Source organism: Vicugna pacos, chromosome 10 (genome assembly GCF_048564905.1).
Source record: "Vicugna pacos chromosome 10, VicPac4, whole genome shotgun sequence".
NCBI lineage: Eukaryota > Metazoa > Chordata > Mammalia > Artiodactyla > Camelidae > Vicugna > Vicugna pacos.
The window spans coordinates 26,800,693-26,827,133 of NC_132996.1; the positions used below are offsets into that span (position 1 = coordinate 26,800,693).

Sequence of the window (26,441 nt, forward strand, 5' to 3'; positions counted from 1 at the left end):
TAGAGAAATAGAGACGTTTGAGATACTGTCTTCTATTATCAGATGCTCATGGCCTAGTTAGGGAAATTAAACTAACACATAACAAAACTAAGGGAAAATTTAAGACAGAAGGTTAGATGCCTACAGTGAAGGAATTTGAGGGGGAGGGTGTAGCCGAGTGGTAGGGTACCTGCTTAGCATGCAAGAGGGCCTGGGTTCAATCCCCAGTACCTCCATTTAAAAAATAATGATAAATATGTGGGAAAATGTTCAAACTCTCTGTATTTTCTGCCCAATTCTTCTGTGAACCTGAAACTGCTCTAAAAAAAATTGTCTATTAATTAAAATAATAAAATAAAATAAAAATAAACCTAATTACCTCCCCCCTAAAAAACAACAAAAAGATACCTTAAAAAAAAAAAAGGAGAACTATGAACTATACCTTAAAAAATGAATGGAATAGGGCAGAGCAAGGAGCAGCTTGAACTCTGGTTCTGGCATGCAGAGGTTTGAGGTAGAAATGAATCCAGCTAGGATGGAGACCATCTTTTATAATGAAAGAAGTATAAGACTTAGAATCCCAAGTTCTGAGTAGCTGCATACTACTACTAACCCTAGACAAATCACTTACATTCTCCGATCCTCACATCCTTATCTGTAAAGCAATTACTGATGTCATGCAGTTGGATGAGAATTAAACAAGAAAATGTATCTGAAAGCATAAAACATAAAATCCTGTGCAAGTGAAGGGAGTAGTGGTTGTTGTGATTTCTCATTGGAGTAGTAAGAATGAATGTGGCCCTATTAAAGGGTTTTGGAAAAAAGATAAAATTTTAAGTCATTTGTTTAATGTCTATCCATTCCCCATTCATTTATTTTGTGCCAAGCAACTGTGCTGGGTGCAGAAGATACAAAGGAATCGGCACAGAGTTCATACCACATCAGGAGAAATAGATGTGAAACAAACAAGTGATATGATTGAAGAGTACAGGAAGAACTGTGGAGCAGAGGAGGGACCCTTAAACCAACTTAGAGAGGCAGGGAAGACTTGCTAGAAGAGGTCACTTGCTTGAAGGCTCAGAAATGGTTGTGAGGTAGCAAAGGTCAGAGCTAGCCCAGATTAAGGGGAAATGAGGACTGGAGTGATGATAAGAATGGTTCCCTACAAGGAGCAGAATATTTGCTGGATAGAAGAGGAATCCTGTTAGCCAGACAGACAGAGGAGAACATTGTCCCCAGGAGTGGGATTATATTCAGAGAGGTGAAGGATGAATTGGTGGATTGGAGATGGGGGTCCTAGTTTTAATGGACCAAGTGAGAGATATTAAAGATCTAGCTCAAGTGATAGAATGTCAAGGGAACATAAAAGATGCTTATAATCCCTTTTTTCTTTTGGCAGGAAGAATCTGAGTGAGCTAGATCAGATCCAGCGGTACTTCAGCCAGAAGCTCACCAAATCATTACTTCCCCTCAGTCCTCAGACTCATACCGCCATCTTGCAGTGCCAGGAGAGCCAGAGGGACCATCTTCAGCCAGGAGCCAGCAGCCTAGACCCTGAGAAACAAAGCATCCTGGAGAAATCCAATGACCTCGTGTTGCAAGTCAGCTCCTTAATCACGGGTATGGCTCAGGGCCTCTCTTGTTGAAGAGTTACGGTCACTGGGTGCTTAGTCGAAGAACATTTGAATATCTATCCTTAGACAAACCCCTGTGACAAATAGAGACCAATAGCTTTCACCATTTTACTTATTTACATACTTACCGTCTTCCTTTTGGAAGGAGAGACACACTAGCATGACACCGGAGCACGTGCAATGGAAAGAGCATTGAACTGACAGGCAGGGGAATCAGGTTGGGTCTTCGGTGGGTTTCTGGCACAGACTTACTGTTTGACTCTGAGTAGACCCTTTCCCATCTTAAGCTTCACATTTTGCAACCCAAAAAAGAGAGGGTGGATTAGATGAGTTCTTCAGTAGCGGTTCCTGAACTTGTGCCACTTTATTTTCAGAAAAACTCAACTACAAACATACCTAAATTTTTAATTCGCAGAGACCAGAAGACCACATTTTTAGCAAGCACCCCAGATGATTCTAGAAGTTGGTGATCCATAGCCCACCCTTTGAAAAACCCCTTAAAATGGTGGTTCTCAGTTTGACTGTATTAGAATTATTGAGAGAGCTTTTTAAAATACAGACCCCAGGCTGCACTGTGGGTCAGGTGCATCAGGATCTCTGAGAGTGATACCCAGGCATCATTTTTCATAACTCCCCAGGTAATTCCACTGTGCAGCCCAGACAAAGACCACTCCAGAACAACTACTTCCCAAACTTGCCTGAACAAAAGAATCACCTGGATTACTTATTTTGAAATACAGATTCCTGAGTCCCACTCCATTCCACTGAATCACGGTCTAAGGTTAAGGTCCAGAAAACTATCAGGCACACCTTGGGGAATATTGAGAAATCAACTAGATCAGTACCTTTAACCCTCGATTGGTATTATTTTTGCTCAAAATATGTAGATTCTACAGAGATAAATAAGTTTTTTCTCTTTAAAGGGAAAAAAAGGCACCTCTTCTTCCAGATACCTAACTTGTTGGTAGTCAGGACCCCAGAAGTGGACTCTTGTTTTTGGCTTCCATTTGATTAGAAATAATCAGTCTGCTTTTTCTTGAGTACCAGCTATGCCAGGCATTATTGTGTTACTAGTTCCAGCAGGATGCAGTGGTGGACAAGACAGGCATTGTCTGTGCTTTCACCAAGCATACATTCTACAGTCAGCCAAAGAAACTCCCCCCTCAGAAAGAAAGCACAAGAGCAAAACAGAGGCTTGTTTGGGGTGGAGGTGAGAGCAGATAAAGGGAGTCTCTTTAAAGGGTATATTAAAAGAGAGCAAGGAGCAAGGCTTGAAGCTGAAAGGCTTTGAAGGCAAGCTTGGGAGTTTAATCTTTATCCTAGAAGAAAATGGGGAGTTCTAAGCAAGGTGATGACAGAAGGAGAACTAATGGTCACAAGGAGAGAATGAATTTTGAAAGAAGCTAATAATTGCCTATATATGTGCCACACAGTGTGCCCATTTATCTCATTTTTTTCACCATAACCCTATGAAAAGGGTAGTGTTAATCACATTTTAAAGATAAATCAACTCAGAGGATAGTCTGCTCATGACCACAAAGCTGACAAGTGACAGTAGAGATCTGAACCCAAGACTGACTGGCTCCAAAGCCTATATGCTCTTTCCATTTTCTCTTTTAATCTCCCCTGCTTATCATTTCGGTCATAGATATTTCCTTGCCTTTATTTTCCAAGTAAAATAGTTCTAATAACTGTCATCAAATAGATAAATAAGTGGATTCTCATTTTGGTTTTTAATATAGGTAATTACTGAAGTAAATGGAAGCATGAACATGCCCACCAGGACTCCCAGCTCCCAAGAATTCCTGAGCATGAGCAGATAGTCTCTGAAAGCAAACGCACAGATGTAACCACAACTATAAATTAGATTAGATTTTGGTTCTCTGATATTAGAATAAAGCACTAGAAATTGTACTGCCTTGAATATAGTTTCACTGACTCTTGGGTGGATTAACTATTATTATCTTTAAGGTTTGTTCAAAGTCTGATTGCAATACTACATCTGAAACTAGAAGCTAGTGTAGGGAAGTTGAGTGGTCTGTGGCCCTACCTTGTAGTAAGAGTGATATCTGTTACTGTTCAGATCTGCAGACTATCACCAGGAATTCCCAAAGATCTTTGAGTTCTCACCAAGCCAGGAGTAGAAGCAGAGAAGTCACCCCCCTCCCAGACGCTCAGGACACAGTGGCCATGCAAGAAGGAAGTGCAGCTCCAGACCGGCCATTGCCAAGAACTCCAGATGAGGGCACAGACTCTCCGCCTCCTCATACTCTTGAAGAGACTTCAAATGGAAGAGGAATGCTTCAGGAGTCCCTAGGACACACAGTACCCGTCGCCAGAATGCAGAGCAGTGAAGACACTGAGGTAGGCCTGGCCTGCAGTGATGAGGACTATGAAGAAGACATCATTGAGCCCAGGATGCTCAATGAGATCACCACTGTGACAGACAAAACTAGCCCTTGGTCCAGTTTCATGTCAGACACAAGTGAGATCATTAGCCCTCAGCCTGATGAGGTGCAGAGGGAAGGACCCTCTTATCCTTCAGAGCCTCTCCCTAGAGAGGAGCTCAGGGTCAGAAGGAGCTTTCTGTCCAGCCCAGAAAGGGTTGTCAACCCCCACCTGCCTAGGCAGGGTTCTCCTGCACAAAGTCTTGTTCCTTGTGAGGGTGAGGCCTGTAAGACCAGGGTTGGAGAGCCTGCCTCAGCAGATCGTCCACTTAGCTCACATGAGACACTCTCAGGAGCCCAATACAGCAGCACCAGTGTTGGGAGGAGGTCACCAAAGGCAGACCGGGACCAGGAGCCCAAGCCAGAGGCCGAGGCTGAGAATGAAGCTGCCTCCGAGGAGCTAAGTGACTCTGCCGATAGCTGTGAGAAATTCCCTCTACGCCTAGCCTCTCAGAACAGAAGAGAAAACCATAAGGAGCCACCCATAAACTGCCCTGATAGCAGGCAGAAGCAGACGACATCTGGGTCAGAGGTGTCCACAAGGCAAAGCCTCCTTCTGTATCCTTTGGTGTTTCAGGTAGCCCCTTAAGCCATCTGTAGGCATTTTGGATGCCGATGCTTAGGCCAGCTGTGTGAGCAGTGGCCACCTCATGGAGTGCACTGAGGAGCTTGCACCTGCAGAAGACTCGCCTGCACTCTTACGGCCAGGCCTCTGGAGCATAATGCTTTGAGATGGGTTTAGGTGTTGGTAGCACATTCACTAGCCTAGCCAACCCTGATTTATCTGTAATCTATTGGGTATTTTATACCTGAAGGCAAGGCTCTGGATCTAAGAAAGGAGACCATTCATCTCAGTTGAAATTCAGTGGAGAGGAAGAGGAAGGGAAAGACTACTACCACTGACTGAGCATTTACGATGCGCCAAGCACTTGACATATATTTTTCATTCAGTCACCCCAAATCTTTAATGGTATCATTTCTATTTTGCATGTAAGGAAACAGACTCAGTAATAATGACTTGCCTAATAATTAATTTTTTTTTAATAAAGGCAAGTGATGGAGCCAAGGGGAGGGGAAGTGGGCACTGTTGTAACAGACTTGCCAAAGCCCTCCCCCCCCAGTATGACAGTGTTGGTGAGGAGTGGGACATCTGACATTCCCCCTCTGAAATGCTGATGGGCATGTAATGGGAAAGGAAGCCACTTAGGACCATCAGTAGCCCTTGCATCTGTAGCCTAATCAGCCAATCAGATCAGTTCACCTGGTCAAACGGGTGGATGAAGCAGACTGCTTTGCTGAATAGAGATCTTTGTCCACTAAAAGTCAGAGCCTGACTTTAACGCTTCTAGACCCAGCTCTTATTACTTGTGTGTCTTCAGGCATGTAGTTTAATCTTTCTGAGCCTGTTTCTTCACCTATGAGATGGAGGTAATAATCTCTTACCCACCAGACTATACGCTCCCAGGTAAGTCAAGGACCTTGCCTTCTCTATGTCCCCAGACATTGCACATGGGGATCAGTGAATACAGACTGAACTGAACTATCAGTGAATATAGACTGAACTGAACTGTAACAGTTTCACAGGATTCTTGAGAAACTTATATGGGAACATGTGTACACACCACACAAATGTGATTCTTGATGCAAGACAGAGAAACCTGAGGGTCAGCATTGTGGACTCAGGGGAGGCTTAAGGCGAGAAATGGCAGGAGGCAGAGCACTAAAAGCAGACTGCCTCAGTGGAGTTCTTTTCTGGCCTCACTCATTCTGGCTTCTAGCGTTGCTGCCTTTACAGTCAATTTATTGTGCTCAAAATGTATGGTCAGTGGAGGAGCAGTTACGTGTGCCCAGGTCCTAAGGGTACTGCTTTAATTTGGGCCTTACCAAAGAACTATTCATTCTCTCAGAAAACAAGTATTGCCAGGCCCTGTGCTGCTGCATGCTGAGGACGGAGATTTGAATCAGACCTTACCTCGAGAAGTTCCCATTATGAGGTGGGAGACAAGTGATGGCAGTAACATTAAATAGATAAAGGGTCATTGCCTAAGTTTGCGATGAGACATGGCCAAAGTGCTAGGGAGCAAGAGGAGGAGGCCGCCGTAACTCTGCTTGGAGGTATGCCTGTAAGAGACAGTAGAGCTGGACCTCAGAGATGAATAGGCACTCCATAGGCAGAGAAAGTTCTAGTTGGAGGGAATCGTGTGCGCAGAGGCACAGCCAGGTGACAGAACCTGGCCTGTGGGTGGAAGTCACTGCGGTTAGAGCCCAGGGATAAGTGGGGTGGTGAGAGGAGGCAAGGCTGGATCTTAAGGGGCCTTTTATACCTGGCTAAGGTGCTTGGACTCTGTCCTGTTAGCAAATTGAACTTGTTTTCTTACCTTTAAAATGGAAGTAATAATGGGTGCTTTGCTTATGGGGTTGTGTGAAAAAATAAATTAACTATGTAAACTACCCAGCATAGTGCCTGGAACATAAACAGTGTTCAGTAAATGTTAACTAGTAAGCAAGAGTACGTTCGGTTAGATTTACCTGAGCAAATTCTCACAGTGCCTTAGAAAGGGTCGATTAGATCTGGGGAGACCAGAAGCAAGGAAACCAGGTAGGAAACTTGCAGCAGTAATAAAAGATGAAGAAAGTCTGACCTAAAGTATAGACTGCTTTATGGTGAGGAAGAGAAGGAGAGATTTTAGAGGATTGGATAGGGACAGGGGATGAGAAGGAGGGAAATGGAAAGTATGACTTAGAGATTTCTGTCACAATTTAGGTCATTTACTGGGTAGGGAACAGCACATAAAGACAGTTTGGAGGGAAGAGGCAGATTTCCATTTTGGACATGTGCCTGTGAGACATCCAGGAGGAAATGCAGGCCTGGAGTGGAGGATGAGATGAGCTATAAATGTCGGTGTCTCTGGAAGCAGGTAAGGGCAACAGGGAGAGCGGGAACGGGAGAAGCACACACAAGACGGAGCCACGAGCACAGACGGAGCAGACGCACCCAACAGAGGAGCCAGAGGCAAGTGGTCAGAGAGCTGGGAGCAGCAGGGTTTCGGGGAGTGGTGGTCAGCGCATGAGAAGGTCCAGGGGAATGTGGACTGACAGATACTTGCTGCCTTTAGCATTAGGAGGACAGACCAGAGGTAGGGATAGAAGGAAGACTTTAGTGGGTGAAGGAACCAGTGACAGCTTTCCCACCTAAACTGAAGAGACAGGAACAGTGGACATTTATTGAGTACATGCTGTGTATCAGGCACCATTCTAAGCACTTTGCGTATATTAAGTCATTTAATCCTCAAAACGAAAGGTAGACTTATTGTATCCATTTTACAGGTGAAGAAACAGGCATAAAAAGTGAACTTCCCTGAAGCTGCCATCTAATAAGTGACAAAGGTTACTGTTGGAGTTAGGACCCTTAGAAGGGCAGGTGGTGCTAGGCTGAGAAAGGGCACTTCAGTTCTTTAGACACACCCTGGACACCTCACAGCAAAGCTGTTCTTCCCCACAGTATCAGCTGACTGGCGGAGTACTCCCACCAGCCCAAGGAGCAACGGCAAATAGGTCCTACCTCACCAGGGCCTCTGAAGAAGGCTAGGGTCAAAGGGCTCTTTCCCTTAAGGATCTCCAGCTCCACACCAGCATCTCTGTTAAAAAAAAACAAAATCAGGGATTTGAACCAAAGCAGGAAATGATGCATTTCATTCATTCAGTAAGTATTTGTTGAACACTTATTGTGTCTCAGGTACTATGCTAGGTGACAGGAATATAGTATGAAAAAGAGATCATCTCTGCCCGCCTTGAGTTCAAAGTCTAGCATGGAAGAACAGAACCATACTTAGCTTATTCAGCAGAAACAAAAAAAAGGGAACCATCAAAATAGTCCCCTCCTTCGCCTCCCAAACTGAATTAGTGCTTTGAACAAATATTTGTTGAACACCATGTTCTCAATATAGCACTGGGTGCCTCCAGAGGATACAGAGAAGTGCAGAATACAGTACCTGCCTTCCAGGGCTCACATCCAGATGTGGACCAGCTATGCCCACTTATGTAGAACCCTTGTTTCTGGATGTGAGCAGAATACAACCAAGCCAGGCCCTCCTTCAGTTCCAGGCACCTCCCTCCAGCCTAAGGCACTGCCCCAGAGCCACCTTCCCACGCCCACCCTGTCTGTCAGTTTTTGGCCAGCAGGTCCTCAGCAAATATCATCCAATGCTTGCAGCCTACCAGCCTCATGCAAGCCTCTAGGGAAGCAATGGGGTAACTGAAGGAAACTACTGTTTCTTCCTTTTGCTTAGGGAGGGAAAGAAATTGAGAATCTTACCTAACTAAATAATCAAGCATTAGTCTGTGCTTCAGACGGTGCTCTAGACTAGGAAGGAGGATTACTGTGGTCTAAGATGAGATGAAGGCTTCCAGGAAGAGGCAGGATTTGAACTGACCCATAAAGTATAGACTGATATGTTAGGAGTGGGCAGGACCTTCCAGGCAGAGGGAACCACTTGAGCAAAGGATTCATGGGCAGGAATAAGTTGGAGGGAAAAACAAATGGGGTGACTGAGATCAGGGGAGATGCTAGCTTGGGGGAGATTTCTAGGTATTTGCGTTCCTTAACTGCCTTTATAGCCCAGAGCCCATAGTGGTGCCCAACTTCTTCTTACCTCCCCAGCAGTTGGAGGCCTCCCTGCGGATGCTCTCACTCTCTGCAGCTTTGCCGCCACCAGTCACAGCAGATCAGGTAAGACGACAGTCAGCCAAAGTCCTGCCTCCTGTAAAGTTGTCACCCCTTCCATGAAAGTGTATACAGAATGCAGAGCTGCCCAGCCATTTGCCTGGAAAGGCAGCAGCAGTGGTCACTCTCCAAGCTGTGCTGAACACATTCTGTTCAGCTCCGCAGTTGGAGGAGCTCAGGAAGTGACGAAGAGTAAATATGTTAAGAGCAAGGGCATCGTCAGCCAAGATGATAGGTGGAAGAAACAGCACAGAAGCATAAAAACAGGACTCAGCTAAGAAACGCATACTGAGCCCTGTCGGGGCTCCTAACTACCAAAGGTGGGTTTGAATGGAGGAGCCTTCGAACGGGAGATGCAACCTTGGGAGACCGTGGCAGATGAGTAAGGTCTGGATGAAGAGAGTAATACAGTGTTACACCTATTTGTTGTTTACAAAACACATCACAAGTATTCATCAGCAATTAGGTTAGCGCTTTGGTACAAATCCCAGCTCTTTTCTGTCTTGGCACAACCCCTGACCTATCTTGCAGGTAGCAAGAAAATGATACCGACTTTTCTAATCATTCATTGTATGTTTATTGAGTCCCTATGCTCTGTCAAGCGTTGTGCTAGATCCTAAGCATACAGCAGTAAATAAGACAAATTCCCTATCTTAACAGAGTACATATAGTAAACAAAAAATAAATATTTACATATTGTGATGACTACTAGGTGCTCTGAGAAAGAACAGGGTCTCTCTGAGGAGGCAGTGTTTAAGCTGAAAGATGATCGTGGTGGTGCTTGCCAGGCCCCTGGCACTGCTCAGAGCACTTTACGTTAACTCATTTAACTCAGCAACCTGGTGAAGTACATGCTTATCCCTGTCTTAAGACGAGGAAGCTGAGGTACAAAGAGATTAAGTAGCTTGCCTCACACAGGTAGTAGTAAGTGGTAGAGCCAGAATTGGTACCCAAAAAGGCTGGTTTATACTGAGGAGGAGACACAGAGCCCTTGCCTCATGGAACTTAAAAAAAAAAAAAATTAGAGAATAATACATGCTGTAAACAAAACATACTAGCTTACTATGCGCTAGACATTATTCTTACATGTACTTTACACATGTAAACTGATTTAATTCTCCCAACAACCCAATAATAGGGGTACTGTCCCTACTTAATAGAGGAGAAGACTGAGGCACAGACTTCCCATACAGACCTATGAGGTATTAAAATTTCTATTTTATATAGAAACTGAGATACATAAAGTTAAGTAGGTTAAGTCACCTGCCCAGAGTCTCCCAACCAATAAGTGACTAAAAACGTGTGAGTCCAAACCCTGTGCTTTCCATTGCACCACTTTAAAATCATGACACTTGGCTTGCAGTATATTTTTCTAGTCAATTTGCCTTTATATATGTTTCATTTTGTAATTAAAATTTAAACATTCTTAATGCTTTCCCAGCATCTACTTTGATGACAGTTGGGGTGAGTCCAGAAGTTTCCTGGGAGCCTGGGGTTATTGTTCTAAAGAGAAACTATAAGATGTTTGATCCTTTTGCTGGTTTTTCCCTTCTTCCTCAACTTTCCCAGCCCCATTTTGAGGGCATCTCATTCCTTTGGCACATGGATCAATCTATGTTCTTACACATCTCAGTTTTTGTCAAACCTGTAAATCCTGTCATAGAGGAGGAAGGGCGCCAGTTCCCCCCCAGGAGCTCTGCATTTCCATGGCCTTATTCCTACACTGGTTCTTGGTCACCAACTCATCTTCTTCCACTCTGCATCTCTCCTTGTGTGTCCCATACTTACCCATCAGCACTTAGGCTAGGGTCGCAGGGCTGTGTCCAGCACCAAGCGCAAGCTTTTGAGTGAGACATCTATGATCTATGAAGCGAAATACTGGATCTGTTACATAGCTAAGTGATTTTGGGCAAGTGACTTGAACTTTCTGAGTCTGTTTTGGTTTGGTTTGGTTTTTCTGAGTCTCAGTTTTTTTTTAAGTAACATCCAGCTAATATAATTCTTACTAATAAGACCATGACAAGAATTGCCCTAGAGGAAAAAAACAGACACTGTTAGTTCCCTTTCCTCCTTCCCTTTCCCGTCAAGTGGGTGAAATGTCAGTGAGTCGTGCCCCATAAGAAAGGAGGTCTGTAGGCCACTGTGTCTAAGCTGTCAGCTCTTACCCACCAGACCTGCTTTTGTGTTTCTGCCTTCATGGTGTGCCAGCTCCAGGGGGACCTACTGTATTTGATCTGCTACACATAAGATACAAAGGATGGCAGAGGAGAAATAAGAATGTTTACTTCAGTTAAGGAATAAGTCTAGTTTTGAAAAGGTAACAGTCTCATACACTTTGCAGCCTTTTTTCTTCCTTGCCCATAGCAAAATTCCATTGTTTGCTGCTTTCTGGGCCACCTCTCTCCTCGAGACTTCATTCTGGATCCTAGTTAGGGTAGCCAGTCATCATAATTCACCCAGAACTGTCCCATTTTCAGCACTGAAAGTCCCACAACCCGGGAAACCTCGGGACATTGATCATCCTCACCAGTGATGAGCGTGTCTCACTGCTTGATGCATTTGTAGCAACATATTTTCTGCATCTTATGCTCTTGGCTGGCTGCCAAACTGCTGGGTAACCTGGGAATTAAATCAAGTATGTGTTTAAGGCACTAGCAGATAGAAGCACCAAAAATTAAGAGAAAAAACTTTCTAAGAATTGAATTTTTTAAAAGCATTAAAATAGTTACATGGGATGTTAGAAATTTGCTTACCTTACTCATACTTATGTTTTATTTTAGACTTACTTGTGAATTATATTTGGGCAGGGACACCATAATCTTCTCAGCTTAGGGTCTCTGAAGGTCTTAAAAGTGGCCTCACTTTGAAGAATTTAAGGCAAGAAAAAGTCTTTTGTATTTATCCACATGCTTACTATTTCTGTTGTTTTTCATTCTTCTTCACACCCTGATCTCAGTTTGGGACCATTTCTCATCAGCATTAAGAACTTCCTTTAGAATTTCATGTAGTGCAGACCTGCTGGGAACTGATGCTCTCAGCTTCAACTGGCTGAAAATATCTTTAGTTTGCCTTCAGTTTTGAAAGATATTTTTCCACTAGATATGGGATTCTAACTTAAATTTTGTTTGTTTTAGCATTTTAGAACTATCTTTCCACACTTAGTGACTTCCATTGTTTCCGATGAGAAGCAGCCATCATTCTTCTTGCTGTTGCCCTGAATGTAATGTGACCTTTATTCTCTGGCTGCTTTTACGATTTTCTCTTTGATTTTCAACAGTTTGACAACAGTGTTCATAGTTGTGGAGGTGGGGCTGGGGTGGGGAGGAAGAGTACATAGGTCCATTCAACAGTATTAATAACGTTTTAGTTCTTAGGTTGGGTTGTGGGTTTACAGACGTTCATTTTTATTGCTTCATAATCTACATGTTACATAGATTCTTTAGCATGTTATGCAATGAAATCATATATAATTAAAATTTTAAGAATGACTGAATGATGACAAGATGGAGACACCAACTCCTTCCATAGATTTGGCTGTGAATATGGATCAGAAGTATAGGATGGTGGGTAGAATAGCATCTGAGATAAGGAAAGTATTTTTGGGTTTTGGTTTTTTATATGAGAAATGCAGCAGCTTTCTGTATGCCAGCACAGTGACCAGTAGAGAAAGGGAGAAGGGGAAGATGCAGGAGAAGGAGAAGAGAATAGTGCCCCTGGGTCAGAGAGGGCATGGAGTCCAGAGCGCACGTGCAGATGTCAGCCGTTTGAAAAGAAAAAAGAAAACTCACCTGTAGCGTGCAGGCAGGCAGGGAAGACAGAGATCGGTGCTACAGCAAATAGGATTAGATCTGGTGATGGGGTTTCCCGTCTGATAGAAGCTTCCATTTTCTCCTCTGTCTTCTATTTTCAGTAATATTTCAGGCACAGTCAACAGCTCAAAGTGAGAGGTAGGCAGGGAAGGGCAGGAGCCTTGTCCTGAACACCCAGCTTGACGATTCCATCTATTCTGCCTCCTCTTAAGGCCACGCCGTGGCCCTGAAGGCTGAAGGGGAGCCATTTGAGAGGCTGCTGGACTCTTCTCAGCCATTGTCCTGGGACTGCCATATTGTAGCTCGCCTGCTTCAGGGCCAGGGCAAGCAAACCATCCCTGAAAAAGGAGAGAGCTTGTCAGTGCTGGCTCAGTTGCTCTGGCCCCTTCCCCCGAAAGCTCAACAGTTCCCCTGGGAAGTCAGCTTTAAATGTAAATTCCACCAACTCTTTCCAAGCACCTCTTATACTTAAAGAGCTGGACCTGGTGCCATGGACCCTGTCTTCAGGGCGTTCACAGTTCTTTGAGAGGCACTGGCCACCAAACCACTAACTTTCTCAAATGACGGTACCTATATTAGCACTTAAGTAAAACAAACCAGAGAAAGAGTACAGGGAAAGGAAAACAGCCATATGGAGTAGCTGGAGTAGAATTCAGCAAAGATGAAGGAAAGGCTTTGCAGGCTATGATTTGGAGAAAAGAAACCTCTCAGAGAATCAACAGAATTTGGGGGTAAAAACAGAATGTACCAGAGAGGAAGTCGGAGATGAGGAGAGGTCGGCCTGGACCAGAATAATCAGGATATCAGGAATCAGAAGCAAAGAGCAAGAATCAACCTGTCATCTGAGCCTTGACTTCCCTGCCTGCCTTAAGGCCATGCTCTGCCCACTTCATGAACCACGGGTTAACACAGGCCTAGGGCCGGGTGCTGTTGTTCATGAGGAGTGCATGTAGGAGACAAGGCCAGGTACGAGTGTCCCCTTGTAACCCTGAGTCACCCAGCCCCACTCCTCCCCTGGCATTCTGTGGTCCACTCAGCCAGACCACGGCGTTTCACACATCATGGGGATTGAGGCGCCCCAGGCCAGCTGGGGAGCTGAGAGTCAGCAAACCTGGTTTCTTACTCTCGCTCTGCTGCTGGCTTTCTGAAGCGTTGAACAGGGTCTGAGGAGGCAACACAGACTTAGTTTGTGGCTGTATGTCCCTCTTCTCTCCTACCAGGCAGTCTTCTGTAGTGGTTGGGCACATGGCCTCTGAATCCAGACAGCCTAAGGTCAGAGCTCAGCTTTGCCACTTACTAGCTGTGTAACCTGGGGCAAGTTACCTAACTTTTCTGTGCTTCAGTTTATGTGATAAATGGCATAGTAGTACCTGCCTCCTAGAGCTTGTATAGGGTAAACTGAGTAAAATGTTAAGTGCTTAGAACAGTTTTTAGCACATGACATAGTAAGCACTATATGAATATTAACTATTGTTACTTTTATCATCATTATTATTGAGACAATGTCCCTTCTTATGCCATTACATTTTGGGGGGACTGATACGAAAGAAATGCTAAGGAATAGGGACATCATCAAAAGCTTAGCACCAGGAGCAGGGAGCCAGGAAGTTACATCCCCTCCAAGGGCAGCCCCGGAAGGATGGGGAGCACAGCTCGGGACTGTAGCAGTTGACGGTGTGCCCAGTGTAGACCTGTAGTTAGAGGCTCAGGATGACACACCACCTCCACCTCGGGGTGATAGAGCCCTAGCCTCAGAAGTTCATGGCCTGCCTGCCAATGGATCTTAAAGCTGCTGCTTTTCTCCCATGAGCCCAAAGAATTTCTCTCTCCCATGGTTTCCCTTTCCCAAGCCCAGGGGCATCTAAGAGACACAGTCCTGGTAGAGGAACCCAGCCCTCCAAAGAATCACCAGATCAGATCATTGGGGTCCAAGGGAACTTCTTGAGCCTGGTGTCCTCATCTCAGCCTGTGGTCCAAGCTGAGCTGCCCCTCTTGGGGCAAGAAGCCCTGACTTACTACCTCATCTCTTAGCCACCGAGTCCCAAGCCCTCTGCAGAGCCCCAGGAGGAGACCCAAGGGTCAGAGTGTTTCTGATTAAGGACACACAGAGCTCTGGGGAGGAAATGAGCTCGCTGGCCAAGAGTGTACAGGAGTCAGGGAAAGCAGCCAAAATCGGCTGGTGCCCACCCTGGCCCAGAATGCAGTTTGGCAGGCACCTTAAGGGAAATGGTCCACAGGTCTGCTTAGCAGGTGTTAGGCTCGAGTTGCCTGAGTCTGGGAGGAGCCAGGAGTTCCAAGAGTGTCACTTTAACCCATCCCTCTCAGGAAACTGGACTTTTGAGCCCTCTCACTGGCAGGGTGTGGGTTCAAAAAGTTAAGGAGTCTTGATCTCGTCAGGCCTCTTCATTATGTAGATGACTGAGGCCTGGGCCGAGGGGGTGACCCTGGCCCTATGGAATCGGCCGATTGTCAGGAAAGGCTTCTTGGAGGAAGGAAAGGGAGGCCTCAGGGTTAGTGAGGAACAAGGGAGCAAGTAGGTAGTGAGAACCACATGACCAGAGTCCTAATGCAGGAATGGAGGCTGAGCTCAGAGCACGGAACCCAGCCATGCTGCAGCCAGGCTAGGTGGTCAGATTTAGGATTTGCCTCTCAGGGCTGGGCCCCTGGTCTGTGTGTCTTGTCCTCACTTCCCCACTGCTCCTAGTCGTGGCTGCTGAGTTAGCTGTTCTCTTTAGCACAAGGAAATCCTAGTCCTAGCTTTCCAAGAGGACTCTGGGAGCTGCCCCAGGCAGCCAGCCAAGGAGGTGAAAGTTGAACAAGGCAGGCAGTTATACTGAGCCTCACTCATCTCTGAAGCAGCAATTTGTTGGCAGGGCTATCCTCACCAGCCAGAACCAAGTGGCTGTTTACCTTCAGTTTTCGGCTCTCTGGAAAGTTTTGCTTCCAGTTCCTGAATCAGTTGTTTGTCATGTAAGGGAACTGCTCTAGGGGAAAAAAAACAGAACTTCAGTCCTGATGCCAGGCCCAGGGGTTCATTAGCGAGGGGGTGGCGAGGGGAGAGCACGGCCAGGCCTGACCTAGCACTGGGCATACCTTGCGGGGTGCTGTGCCCCACTTCTACTCTGCCGGGGTGAGGGCTCACAGCAAGGCTTCATTTTGCTCTCTGCTGCTGGTATCGGCTGTAGCTCCAGCTTAGCCCTTGTGCTTTACAAGATGTTGTATCTGGCCAGAGCCTTGGTCACATCTGAATTGTATTCAACTTCACAGTAGACCTGGAGCAAGGAAGCAAACAGAAGTTCTCGGCTCCACTTGGTAATGATGATACTGAGATCCAGAAAGTGTCTTGGCCTCAAGCCAGTGGGGCAGTTGGGCCAAGCCACAGACCAAGGTTCCTTCCACGCCACCATCTCCCTCTGAGGAAGTCCCAGGGACACCCTGAAGCAGGGACAAATGGAGGCACCTGCACCTACCACTCTCCCGGGAACATGTGGCCTGTTCAGGGGGTGCCATCTGGGGACTGGATGGATCAGATCACATTTCAGACCAAAGAAGAGGGCTGGAGCCTCCTGAGAGAGCTTTTGGAGAAGATGCTGTATCACAGGGAGCTGGCCAAAGAGGGAGCCACGAGCCAGGATTAGTCCCTGGGTTACAGAGCACCTTCTGTTGTATCATCTGCTCATCCTGATCCATTTTCAAGGGAGGAAACCAAGGCCCAGAGAGAAAATGACTTGCCCAAAGCCACTTGGCTAGTAAGTGGTAGAGCCAGGACTAGAACTCCCCAGCCAGGGGTAGCCTCTTGATTTGAAGAGCCCCAGAAAATCTTGTATTTTCCTGACACCACTGCTCCTTACTCCTTCCATGATGCTTTGTTTTCATCCCAGCTGACATTTCTGCCTTTGACACTGAGGTCTTCTTTGAGCTCTCTCTCTCAAACAATAGGCTGAAAGACCTATTCATGTTCATTGCCTGGGTGTCTAGGTGCCTAGAAAAGAGCAGGTCTCCATACTTGGAAGTGAGAGACATTAGTGGGAGAGCTGGTGGATTTAATGGGGGCAGTCAGAGCCCTGGTTGCCATGCTTAACACCCAGACCACAGTAAAGCCAGTTCTTCACCCCAGGTCAGCCCCATACCCCCAAATCACTGGCAAGGTCCAACAGGACCATGGTCAGTTCCTCCCCAGACATTCAGGAACTTCAGCCCCTCTCTCTCGGTTTGTCTTCTGCTCTCCATACCTGCAGTCAGCCAGCCCATCCCCACTGCTTTCCTAGCAAAAGAAATTCCTTCTTCACTTCTGCTCAAGCCACATCTCCACTGGAACCTCCTATCTCATGTTCTGCATTCAGATTCCACCTTCATGTTTCAAGTCCCTCTTCTTGAAAATCCCCTTCTGGGGACTTCACTTCATATATGGCACCCACTGCCTAGACTCCAAGGCCCCTACAGTCCCTTAGTCTGATGATCCTGCTTTCGTTTGGCTTCCTCCTGCCTCCTCCCCAGGAAGGCTGAGGCTTCTCACATCACAGGCGATGGTTGCAGTTTGCTGGTGCGTGGGAGTACTGGGAGTATTTTCAGAGGCATGGTTAGTACATGTCGGGGTGTCCCGGCTCTGGGCAGCTTCACCTCTGCCCAACCCCTCCAAAGTTGTGTGTTTTGGGGTGGCAACCCTGATGAAGAAACTTCACTATTAGTCAAGATGATCTTTTAGACTCTGTGGAGGTCAACAAAAACCAAATATTGCTGAGTGTGTGTTCTCTGTCCTTCCACACCCTTGCCCTGCCCAGTACACAGAGCAAGCCCCATCCCGGTCCCTGTCCCTGGGCCACACAGATAAGGCCCACTAGGTCACTGGGCCCAGGTGTAGGTGCTAGGAAGTTGGCTGTGGCTGGTTCACAGATGTCGGCCCAGCCAGCAGGTGTGGGCCTGTGCTCATGCTGTTCCCTTCAGTGGCATGAACTCACCCCTACCCCTATCCAGCTCAGATCCCACCTCTTTGTGAAGCTGCCTCATCCTTTCAGAATGTCAAGAATTGCTTTCTCTGTGCTCCCACGCTCTAGGCTTCATCTCTGTGATTGCTGGGTAGGTCGGTGTCCGTCTCCCCTCTAGCTGGAGCAACCACTGGTTCTGGAATGAATGGATGAGTAAATGAGATATTTGCTGCAAGAGGCAGTCTCTTCCCTAACCAGTTTAAGCCTCTGGTCACCGTGGTTTAGTTTACCCATTCACTGTCTAACAGCACGCAGGCTCCCATCTTGGACCTGTCCCAGTGGGAGTCAGAAGCATCAGACTCAGTCCATGCCCTGCAGGAGCACCCAGTCTGGACAGGGAGGGCAACAGGCAGCGGCTGGTGGCTAGCCACCCCAGCCTGAGGCATTACGGGGTGTAGGTGCCTCCCCTATTTTGGAAGGAAGAACTGCTGACACCAGCACAGGGTGAGTTTCCTTTTTCCCCTTTTAGCCTAGGCCTGCCTGGAAGATGGGGAGCTGTATGTTCTCATCCCTGCTGGGCCTGCTTAGCCCCTCACTCTGCTTTACTCTTGGTTCTCAGAGTGCCTGTGGGCTGTCAGTGCTGAGAGCTTGTTGGGTTGTATGCACACCCTTGGCGTTTAGAATTCCAGATTGACAGGCTGGGACCCTCAAGGTTGTCTGACTTCCATTCCTCTTCTCATATCCTGGCTGCTATTCTGTTTCTTTGGGTAGCTCTGTCCCAGTTTAACTGAGCTGTGGAGGTCAGGAACTGAGTTCTGTTCATCTCTGTCTCCTTCTCACAGTAGGCAGTAAGGAGGTTAAAGAAGTGAAAGAAAGAAGGGATTCCTGAATGTTACTGATCCCAGAAACACCTCTAACTAGGCCTCAGTTTCCCATTAACAGAATTACAAGGGGCAGGGAAGTAATCTCAATCTCTAGGGTCTCCACCAAGCTGATATTCGGTGCCCAGGGAGTGGGACAGTGTGCTCTCAGTGCTCCATCAGCTTGTGAAGATCCCAGTTCCTGGGATTTGGGGACAGGGAAAAAATATCCATCCACAGGGCAGGCTGCACGCTATGAAGTCAGCCAGGTTTGCCTGTAGTAGCAACTCCCATGTCTTTTCAGCCCTGCCTCTTCCTCTATCAGGCCTCCACCTCTTCCCTGGGGCCTTGCTCTCGGCCACCTGCCTTGGGTGGCTTTCCTGTATCCTTTGAGCTCCATCAGGGCAGGAACCTGGCACAGAGAAAAGGGTTGAATGAGCAAATGGGTGAGTCCTAGAGGAGTCCAGAGGACCATGATGTCATAGCCCAAATGCACATACCTTAAAGGGGGAATTAGTATACCCCATCAGCCCAAGACAGGGAGACATTTGGTACAGGGCAGTGGTTATGTGCTCTGAGAACTCCGAAGAGCCATACACAGAGTGTATTGTTCACCAGCATCTTCTCCCTGGCAGGGTCACACACAGTCACATTTCAGAGGACAGATGACCTGTCTAGACTTATGCAGCAGGAGAAGGGATGTCCTGGAGAGACTGCCCCTCCTCCAGAGGCATAGAAGGAATCTGAACAAGGGTTCACATCCTAGGTCTGCTACTCCAAGCTGTGGGACACCTTGAGTTTAGGGACACCCTGAACTGTAGTTTCCTCATCTGTGACATGGGAATGATACACCAACCTGTGGGGTCCAGGTGAGGGTTAAACACAATCAGGTATGTAAGGTGCTTTGTAAACCAGTCAGCTCTATGCTAGTATTAGCCGAAGGACCAAAAGATAAGAGTCAAAGTCATCCCTAGGCAGTGCTGTGTGCACAGTGCTAACCTCGCTGACCTCTTCCTCTCCAGGACAAGAACGAGGCCACCAGGGGAGCCCTGACCCAAAAGCCTTGTCGCCCCAGACCTACTTCGCTGCCTCCCACCCTGCCTGAGGAAGAAACTCGCAGGATCGCACGGATATTTTCTTCCCAATACTCGCACAAAGACTAATGCAGCTGGAGAGACTGACAGAAGGTCCACCTGCCCACCCTCCTTCAGCCTTATCCAGCTCGCAGGAGGCCCCAGGTTTGCTTTCCTCAGGGCTTTGAGAACCCTGAAACCACCACTAGCCTAGTCCCTCGGTGCCAGTCAGCATCCCAAACCAGACCAGTGGCCACTTGCCAGGACTTCAGCTTCCTCCTGCTATGGCAAGGCAAAGGCTTGAAACAGCATGGATTTCCGTACCCAAGTGACCCACTCATCTTTTGACCAAGGAACCCAAGCAGGCAGCTTTCAGCTGAGAAACTCCTCTCAATGTCTTTGACAGAGCCTCCTGCTGATACGAGCCTTCTCTGCCTGAATATGACAGGCCCTTTTGCCTTAAAGGTTGAGGAGGGTGGTGCAGGTGGGTAGAGATTGTGTGCATCGATCATAGCCAAGGAAATCCTAGGGCCACCTCCAGTTCATTTGCTTGGGAATAAGGGTACTTTATAGGTATAATGTATTTTTATGCTGTGTTGAATTAATCAATAGGAGAGGAGGAAATTACCTCCTTCACGTTTTTTATCTGATTGTCTGAAATTCTAACCATGCTTTTAACTTACTGTTTTACCCAGCTCTGAAGGTCATTGTTCCTGCCTGTGTTTGAATAAAATCATATCAGTATTTGTATTCTGTACACAAGTGTTTCCTGGGTTGGCCACTGGACTCGGGTGTCAGGCATTTGTGCTCTAACAGCCAGAGAGAAAGCTTAACAGCTATACAGTCCCTCAGAGAAGCTGATCTGGAACCCGGGGCCAGGGTCGCCATGAGATTTCTGACTCCTTCAAAGATTAGGTTAGTCCAGATTAGGGTGATGCATAGTATTTCCTTTGCTGGTGCCTCAAATCTATCAGCAAAGTGAAGGGGTCTCATGGCACAGGCCCACTCAGAATCCCCCATCTCTCTGGGATGAGTAGGTAGCTCTAGCTTAGTCAGATTCCAAACATTTGAGCAGCTATCTTAGACAGTGCTTGTGGGGAAGATTAGAAGGGGACAGAGATATGCAGAGTGGCTGGGAGGGAAGGTTAAGGTTGAAACTAAGATGGGGGGGCCCCGCTTTCCACCCCCAAGCACAGGTAATTTCACTCAGTCCTCAGAATAACTCTATAGCCCACATATTATGATTCCCATTTTAGAGTTAAACTGAAGCTCAATGAAGTGAAATGTCTTGCTCTATTCACGTACCTAGGAGGTAAATCACCACACAAGACACCTCCAGATATGTCCCAAGGCTTCCATGCCCAGGGTACAGCCAGTTAAGTGCTCTGAGTTCAAGAAATTCATGGGGGAAATCACATGGGCTGGAGCAATCAGAGAAGGCTTCCTTGAAGAGCTAAGTCTGGAGTGAGCCCAGAGAGAACCAGGGGGGCGTTCAGGGCCCATGCAGCTGGGGAGAGAGAAGAGACGAATCTGGCTCTGCCACTTCCCTGAAAGGTCCCCTCTGGCCTGACTACCCCTGTATCTGAGTCTCTGTTGCCTCATCTGTAAACCAGAGATAAGAACCCCAGCTTCACAGGGTGGTTGTGAAGATTAAATGAGATGACATTTGTGAAAGTGCTTCGCCTGCACTTGGCACTTAGTGGAAGCTTAGGAAATGTCAGCCCCTCCCACTCCTCCCCCACTCTCCCAGAGCAAATCCTCAGATAGGCAAACAGGCCAGTAACACTGAGACAGGCAGGACATACCCCAGAGGGGACAGGGTGATGCAGGAACCCCGAGGAAAGATAGCGTGTTCTCATCAGTCAGCTGCCCTCAGACCAGCATGTCCTCCTTCATCTGTTCATCTCGACCCCCTCAACCTTCAGCATATCAGCTCACCCCCCTCTCAGGTCACCAGCCACTTGCCTGCAAGGAGCTTTCAAGGCCCAGGTCTTCACCTCCCTTGAGGCCTCAGAGGACCTACAGACGGGCAGTCAGGGGCCCAGGCCTGAGGGGTTAAGCCTCAGGTGAAGAATACTCCTTCCAAATCCTGCCCCAGCTCCTGCAAATAACTTGATCAGGGTCAAGTCAGGATAAGGCCACAGGAGGACAGGTGTGGCTCCTAACCAGACTGAGGGCAACGTCCAGTAACAGAGGCACCCTGAGGGTCTGAAACTCCTGCCTCCGTTTACAGAGTGTGTTATTTACTATTATCTTCTCCCTAGAAGTTGGACCTATTTCCCAGTAACAGCTCAGATGTAAATGCCTTGCCAAGCATGCAGCACAGGTTGAGGGTATGAGGTACTTATTTGTTCCCACCACCACCAGTAGAACCAGCCAAGCCAATGTCTCCCCACTTCCCTTTGAGCAGTCCCTCCACAGAGCCCTGAAAATGGGTGTTTCTGATCACCCAGAGGGTGGCTGATCCCAGCCCAGAGCAGCCAACTTTGGAACTTCTAAATGCAGGCTGGATCCTGGGGACAGGGAGTAAAGCAGACAAGCCTAGTCCTGCCTTCAGAGAGCTCCTAGGCCCACGTGAGTGGAGACTGCCCGCCCTCTGGGTTTCTCCAGGGCCCATTGCCCCCTTGTTTAGGTTCTACTGCTGAGCCCTCCCCATCTGGCTGCAGTTCACCCACCACCTCCAGGCTGCTCTGGAAGTGGGTGGAGCCGAGAACCTACTTCCCGAGCCTTCCCCACCTCAGCGGCCCTAGCAGCCCCTTCCCTCATAGCACTAACCCAACTGCCTGTTCTGCTGACATTAGGGCAGGTGCCAGGAGGAGGACCTTTGCACTTGAGTATGGGGACCCGTGACCACTTGCCCCGTGGCCATAACTATGTGCCCAAGTCCAGAAACGGCCTCTGCCTACTCCTCTTCCCCACCCAGTTAACTCCCTTCCCTTCTCACCTCTCACCCTCTATCCTCCCCTGCCCCCTTCTTTCCTCTTGTCACCTGGGCCCACATTCAGATGTGCCCAACCCTTACCCTCAGTGTCTACCAATGGAACCTACAGCAGCTGCTTCAGGGGACCCTGCCTGCCCTGCCCCACACACCCTCCCCAGATCCCTTTGGCTCCAACAGTGTCCATGCTGAAGCTTCCAAGCGTCATGTTGTAGATGATAGTGGTCACAGCAGATAGAGCCAAAGTACCCTATAATTCACAGACTGGAGATCAGGCCCTGCCACATATTAGCTGTATGATCTGAGTAAGTCATTGTCCCTCCCTGAGAGTTTTCTCCTCTGTAAAATAAGTATTAAAAGGTGTGGATCCTCAGTGGAACAGAATAGAGAGCCCAGAAATGAACCCACAGACCTATGGTCAATTAATCTATGACAAAGAAGGCAAGAATAAACAATGGAGAAAAGACAGTCTCTTCAACAAGTCATGTTGGGAAAACTAGACAGCAGCATGTAAATCAATGAAGTTAGGACACTCCTTCATAGACACTCCTTCATACCATACATAAAAATAAACTCAAAATCGCTTAAAGACTTAAATATAAGAAAATAAAAGATTACATGATAAACCTCCTAGAATAAAATGTAGGCAAAACATTCTCTGACATAAATCTTAGCAATGTTCTCCGAGGGCAGTCTACCCAAGCAATAGAAATAAAAGCAAAAACAAAAAATTGGGACCTAATTAAACTTAGAAGCTTTTGCACAGCAAAGGAAACAGTAAGTAAAACAAAACAACAACTTACAGAATAAGAGAAAATATTAGCAAATGATGTGACTGACAAAGGTTTAACTTCCAGAATATATAAACAGCTCATACAACTTAATAAGATAAAAAAAACAACCCAATGCAAAAATAGGCAGAAGACCTAAACAAGCAATTCTCCAATGAAGACATACAATAGGCACATGAAGAAATGCACAGTATCACTAACTATCAGAGAAATGTACTTCAAGACTACAATGAGATATCACCTCACACCAGTCAGAATGGCCATCATTAAAAAAATCCACGACTGATAAACGCTGGAGAGGGTGTGGAGAAAAGGGAACCATCCTACACTGCTGGCAGGAATGTTGTTTGGTACAGCCATTATGGAAAACAGTTTGGAGATTCCTCAAAAAACTAAGAACAGGCTTACCATATGATCCACCAATCCCACTTCTAGGCATCTATCCAGAAGGAACTCTAATTCGAAAAGATACAGGCACCCTAATGTTAATAGCAGCACTATATATAATATCCAAGATATGGAAGCAACCTAAATGTCCATTGACAGAAGTTGTAGTATATTTATACAATGGAATACTACTCAGCCATAAAAAATAACAATGCCATTTGCAACAACATGGATGGACCTGGAGATTATAATTCTAAGTGAAGTAAGCCAGAAAGAGAAATACATCACTCATATGTGGAATCTGAAAAAAAAAAAAAAGAGGACAGTAATGAACTAATGAACTCATCATCAAAACAGAAACAGACTCCAAGACATAGTAAACAATCTTATGGTTACCAGGGAAAGTGGATGGGAAGGGATAAATTTGATAGTTTGTTATTTGCAAATGTTAGTCACTATATATGAAAGTAGATTAAAAAAGCAAATATTTTCCATATAGCACAAGGAACTATATTCAATATCTTATAATAACCTTTAATGGAGAAGAATATGAACACAAATATATGTACATATATATGCATGACTGGGACAGTGTGCTGTTCACCAGAAATTGACACAGTGTAACTGTACATTGTGAATATACTTCAATTTAAAAAAAAAATTTTTAAGGTGTGGATACTCGGCCATAAAAAGGAAGAAGTACTGATACATGCTCCAACACAGATGAATTTGGAAATCATGCTAAGTAAAAGAAGCCAGTCCCAAAAGGTCATATATTGTATGATTCTATTTACATGAAATGTTCAGAGCAAGGAAACCTATAGAGACAGAAAGTAGATTAGTGACTGGGGCTGGAGGGAGGGGAGAAAGGAAGTGACTGCTGATGTGTATGGGGATATTTAGCAGGGTGCAGGGATTAAGGAAAATGCTCTAAAACTGACTGTGATGACTGATGGTCACATAACTGTGAATACACTAAAAACCACTGAACTGTACTCTTTAAATGGGTGATATGTGTGATATGCAAATTACATCTCAATAAAGCTTTATTTAAAAAACTTAGACTCCTTACAAAACCTACCTCATAGGATTGTGAAAAATAGAAATAACATATGTAAAGTTTCTAGCACATAGTAGGCACCAGGAAATGACAGTTATCATTGTTAGCATTAAGAGGAGGACCGGGAGAGCCCTGCCCAGCCTATCATGGGAGGCCTTGACCTTTGGACTCTTAAGAGACAGGTCCAAGCACCCCCAACCCCATATATGCCCTTATCACCTGAGGTAGCTCTTCTTTCATCAGCTGGGAGGAGCTATTTTAAAGAACCCCAAGTCAAAGGAGCTGAAGCAGATCTGGAACTCTGACCTTCCCCCTCACCAGCCACCTCTGGTCAAGTGATCAAGCTGTCAACTAGCTTCTCTAGGGTAAGGTTTCAGGTCAGCGGGAGTGTATAAAAACAGGTGCCAAGCCGGAGGTGGGAGAGACAACAGAGAATGGCAAAGGGGCAATCAGATCCCTGCTGCCACCTCCTAGGATGGAGCCCTGAGGAGCCTTAAGGAGGCCCTGTGCTTCCTCCACCCTGGCTGGACTCACAGGTAAGACCCCATCTCCACCCTGCCTTCCTCCAAGTTCTCCCCTCACAGCCGCCCAGAGAGCAGCCAGGAGCTGTCAGGGTTCACCAACAGCAGCAGGACAGAGCCCATAGAGACTGAGACAAGACAGAATAGCAGCCCTGATGAGGATGCTGTGGCCGGGCTGGGACTCAACCCCAACACCTGTGTCACTCACCCAGGACTCGCTTCCCCCTTGCTCTCTGGCTGTCCCTGCTATGATTTTGCAAATCCCTGTAGATGGGATGTGGCTTTCTCCTTAGTCTGGCCCAGAGTCCCCAGGATCCTTCCAGAGTATAAAACCCTTTCCCCATGAGAACCCCTTTCCTGAGTAGGGGTTGGGGGGCACCCCTGGGTCTGCTCAGACAGCTTCCTTGGCAGGGATGCAGTAGAGGCTTTGCTAGAGGGTGGGGTCGGGCACAGCATCCCAGAACAGGGTCCTCTGACCCCTGATTCAGAACCACCATGGAGAACTTGTTTCTAATGCAGATTCCCAGGCCCCAGCTCAGCCCTATATCGGGATCTCTGGGGTTGAAGGCCAAGAATCCACTCTGTAAACAAGCAGCTCCAAGATCCTGAGCTCTCCTGGAAGTCTGAGACTCTGGGTGGTGAAGAGGCAGGGGCTCTGGACTCCAATCCCAGCTTCACTCTTTAGCCTTATGATTAGCTGAAGCCCTCGAAGCCCCAGGGCCCTTGTGTTTGAAATGGAAACAATCATAGCAACGTAGCCTTATAAATAGGGTTGAATTAGTCAGTGCCTGTAAAGCCCTCAGCTCAGTGCCTGATATGGAAGCACATGAACGGGGCACCACTACGCTGTGTCATAGAGGCTAGAACTCCCCATTCCTCACATGCCCCAGCAGGGCAACAAGGAGGAGGGTTCTGCTCTATGCTTCACTTTCACAAAGGTCTGCTGGTGCTCCCCATGTACCAATGTAGCAATTCAGGAGGCTAGAGTAAAGGGGGGAGGAGGGCGGGGAGCACTGACCTCAGAGCCCCTACCTGGGCCAACTGTGGTCTCCCCCACCCCACCCAACTTAACCAGTCAAAGTCTAGAGCCCTCCCTGCCTGAGCCCATGCCCATCCCTCCCACGGAGGGGTCAGGACAGCCTCTAGAATGGGCTCCGGCTCCATCCCTTGCCTCTGCTCTTGTCCGAGTTCAGGCTCCACCACCACTTGCTGCCTCCCATCAACCTCCTCACTGGTCTCTTAGCCTCTAGTCACTTGCTTCTAATCCATCCTCTACATCTGCACCACGATGATC

The 26,441-nt window shown here is 47.0% G+C and overlaps 1 protein-coding gene across 6 annotated transcripts in view; it reads left to right on the forward strand.

Moving 5' to 3' along the window:
- Window positions 1-20,200, forward strand: part of C2CD3 (C2 domain containing 3 centriole elongation regulator) — a 106,834-nt gene extending 86,634 nt beyond the window's left edge. For 4 of the 6 annotated variants that reach the window (XM_072969235.1, XM_072969236.1, XM_006203341.4 and 1 more), the window contains 4 exons: window positions 1,379-1,599; window positions 3,697-4,618; window positions 8,678-8,789; window positions 19,400-20,200. In XM_072969235.1, coding sequence (XP_072825336.1) covers window positions 1,379-1,599; window positions 3,697-4,618; window positions 8,678-8,789; window positions 19,400-19,540 — 1,396 coding nt within the window. In that variant the 3' untranslated portion in view covers window positions 19,541-20,200. Of the gene's footprint in view, window positions 1-1,378; window positions 1,600-3,355; window positions 3,528-3,696; window positions 4,619-8,677; window positions 8,790-19,399 lie in introns of those variants that run through there. The other 2 variants (XM_072969237.1, XM_006203342.4) reach the window with 1 other exon arrangement.
- The last annotated feature ends 6,241 nt before the right edge of the window (window positions 20,201-26,441 follow it).